The sequence below is a fragment of the Micromesistius poutassou genome (genome assembly GCF_964030765.1).
Source record: "Micromesistius poutassou genome assembly, chromosome: 6".
NCBI lineage: Eukaryota > Metazoa > Chordata > Actinopteri > Gadiformes > Gadidae > Micromesistius > Micromesistius poutassou.
The window spans coordinates 5,578,270-5,581,358 of NC_140276.1; the positions used below are offsets into that span (position 1 = coordinate 5,578,270).

The 3,089-nt window shown below is 48.7% G+C and overlaps 1 protein-coding gene across 1 annotated transcript in view; it reads left to right on the plus strand.

Moving 5' to 3' along the window:
- Positions 1-1,325, plus strand: part of vimr2 (vimentin-related 2) — a gene marked incomplete at its 5' end in the record, with an annotated part of 15,988 nt that extends 14,663 nt beyond the window's left edge. The window contains one exon of the mRNA XM_084469115.1: positions 1,188-1,325. Coding sequence (XP_084325241.1) covers positions 1,188-1,230 — 43 coding nt within the window. The 3' untranslated portion in view covers positions 1,231-1,325. The remainder of the gene's footprint in view (positions 1-1,187) is intronic.
- Positions 1,326-3,089: the final 1,764 nt, after the last annotated feature.

A 3,089-nucleotide genomic window follows, 5' to 3' on the forward strand; every position in this document is an offset into this window, starting at 1 on the left:
AAGGGTTGACATCACTGGCCAGCTGAGGAAATGACAATCATAGAAAACGTGACATCATTTCCTGCCAGTGTTTACAGAATAGCAGACCTGCAGCCGAGGAAGTCTTCCTCATCTTACATGACTATGTTAGGTGATGATCCATCTTCCCCTCGTGGATGACATTTCCAGTAGCTGTACCGTTGCCCTCCTCCCCCCCCCCCCCTTTGCCAAATGCTTTCCGAGCCCTGGAGGATGTTTCAGAGGCCCTGTAGTGAGGCTGGCCTCAGGAAGGAGGCTGCCCCCCCACATCGCCTGATTAGATTGGGGCCTGGGAGGACCCCACACTGTCTGAGAGATGTTCTGGGCAACCGCCAGCTGTTTTCTGCAGCAGTCTGTTAATGACACACACAAACGCACGTGCACACACACACACACACACACACACACACACACACACACACACACACACACACACACACACACACGCAATGCTCCCACAGTTTCAAAGACATGTAGAGCACAACAGATGCTAACTACTTTATACTTTTTTCTTTACATTTGTTTACTTGGTGGTTTGTGATGTCTGTGGTTTAAATCTTGAACAGATGATCAAAATGGTGGCGGTTCGGGATGTATGCGGCACGTAAAGTGTGTCAGCTGAACAAACTTAGATGGCACATGGCTGCTATTAACATGTAGCACATCTGTGGAGCACCCCGCCCCCCCATCAGTATTGTTGCTGAATTAGCTCAACGGTTAATGGGGCTTTTTGTTCAATGATCCATTTGGCACAAGAACATCCAGTTACGTGAGTGCATTAAAACAACAATATAATCGTTAGGAATTGATAAATCAGTGTGAACATATTGATGTTTTGTTTCTGGTGGTCCCTGCGATGACCTGATAGTTTGCTGGCTGTTCTGGATTCATTTACGTTAACGTCACACTCTGTGTTTTCTAATTAGTCTGATACAAAGTGCTTTGCAGGGGATTGCTCAACCTATTTTGAAGTCAACGCGTATTGTGTACATAACTAAATCATAGCAAACTTTTTGTGACTGCTTGTCCCTGATTGTCTCTGTCTGTCTGTCTGTCTGTCTGTCTGTCTGTCTGTCTGTCTGTCTGTCTCTCTCTCTCTCTCTCTCTCTCTCTCTCTCTCTCTCTCTCTCTCTTCGCTCTCTCCCTCTCCCTCTCTCTCTCTCTCTCAGGGGTCTGGTTGCGGAGGAGGACGACCGGCTTTGTCACCTGTGACAGGAGAGACGGCGTGAGGGACGGTCAGCCAGAAACCCTGGCGCTGGAGTCGATGGATGCCACCGGAATGGACTAGAAGTGGAAGAAGAGATGAAATAGCGACTAAACAAAAAACAAAAAGTCAGAGTGAAGAAGCTTAGGCATTTTGAGCAGATGTAAAGTTAGCGTGACAGATTAATACCGGCTGGATCCCTGCACAGGGTCATTGATAACTGCTCTTGTCAGATGACCCCCAGACTTCAAGAAAAATGGGACTGTCTAAAAACTGGGTGGTGGAAGAGGGATGGGAGGCTGTTGTGATGATGGGTCTGCAGTCATTACTGACATTCTGTCCGTTCCATGTATGTAACGGACACCGCTAATACACTTATTGTTTTGATCTCTGTTAGTTAAACCAACTACACACAAAATAAATTGTTGCACACACACACAAACACACATGCACACACACACACACACACACACACACACACATTCACATACACACTCTGGCAGATCACCTCTGGTTTGTCTCCCTGTCCCCTCACCCATCAAACATAGTCCGATTAGTTGCTCTTAACCTTTGACCTTTCAGCTGTTGACATAACGAGGGGCAGCCCTCTCTCTCTCTCTCTCTCTCTGGCTATTTTTCTCTCTCTGTCGCTCTCTCTCCCTCTTTCATTTGCTCTCTCTCTCTCTCTCTCTCTCTCTCTCTCTCTCTCTCTCTCTCTCTCTCTCTCTCTCTCTCTCTCCTATTTGATGGTATTAAAAATCAAGCTGCTTCAACTTTTACAGTCACGCTTGTGGATCGATGATACTCCTAACTCGCAGCGAACCAGATAATGAGTACAGGCTGTGTGCTTTCTTAGCTAATTATTTTTGTTATGTACTCTGTAGCTTCAACAAGAGTTTATTGTGTCCCCCAAATACTTGTTTTGCATTAATAAAGTAGATGATGATTTTAGTTAGCTTTTTGTGACCTACAACTACCAAGTACCAAAATTGACAAAAGGAAGTACAAAGTTAAACGCTGTTACACTAAAATCAAGTAAAGTCGTGTTCATTTTTGCTGGACCATCCCTCAAGTCTTCTCTTCCTCTATTAGCCATAATTTTCTCCCAAAAATGCTTACATGTTTTTTTTCCCCCCGGTGCTAACAGTTATTAATCCGTACTGGAGCATATGGAGATTAATGTTGTCGCGGTGCCGCTGCCATCCATCTCCATTCATAACCGGCGACGTGACCGCGCGCGGCTATTAATGTTATCAAAGGGCTGCTAGCTCTGTCGCGCAGATGAAAAATGCCGCTAATCGCAGAGCAGATAAGATTAGCCTCAGCCAAGTGAACTCTGCCGCGCTGGGTGAGCGTCAGTCAGCTTCTGTAATGGGCCGGTTCATTGTGGGAGCATCGGGGGGCTTTAGCGGGCTTTCGGGTGCCCATGGTGACCCATGTTTAATTGTCTGCATGTGAAACAAGGCCGGCCCCTGCTGGAAAGGCTCCGTCGGCGTCTGTTTTTCTCAGGGTCACGGGCGTTCAATCTGGGTCGGACGCGGACGGGGGCCGAGGGGCCTCTGACACGTGATTTCCCAACCTAACCCCAACCTCCCTCCCACCCCCACCACCACCCCCACCACCACCACCACCACAGCCCCCGATCCCTAAACCACTGCCCTCAGGAAAAGTAACCCACAAGAACCCCGGTAACCACCGGGGGCCCCTGGGGTAGGTCGCGTCTCGTGTCCCCGGCCGCAGCGTGATTACTGCCCCAGAGGTGCGCCCCCCCCCCCCCCCCCGCGCGCAGCGACAGCGTTTCCATCACAACAGTCCTGATTTTCCCGCTCTTATCGGTCGGTCATGTGACTCTTGGTTGTTGAGGTCG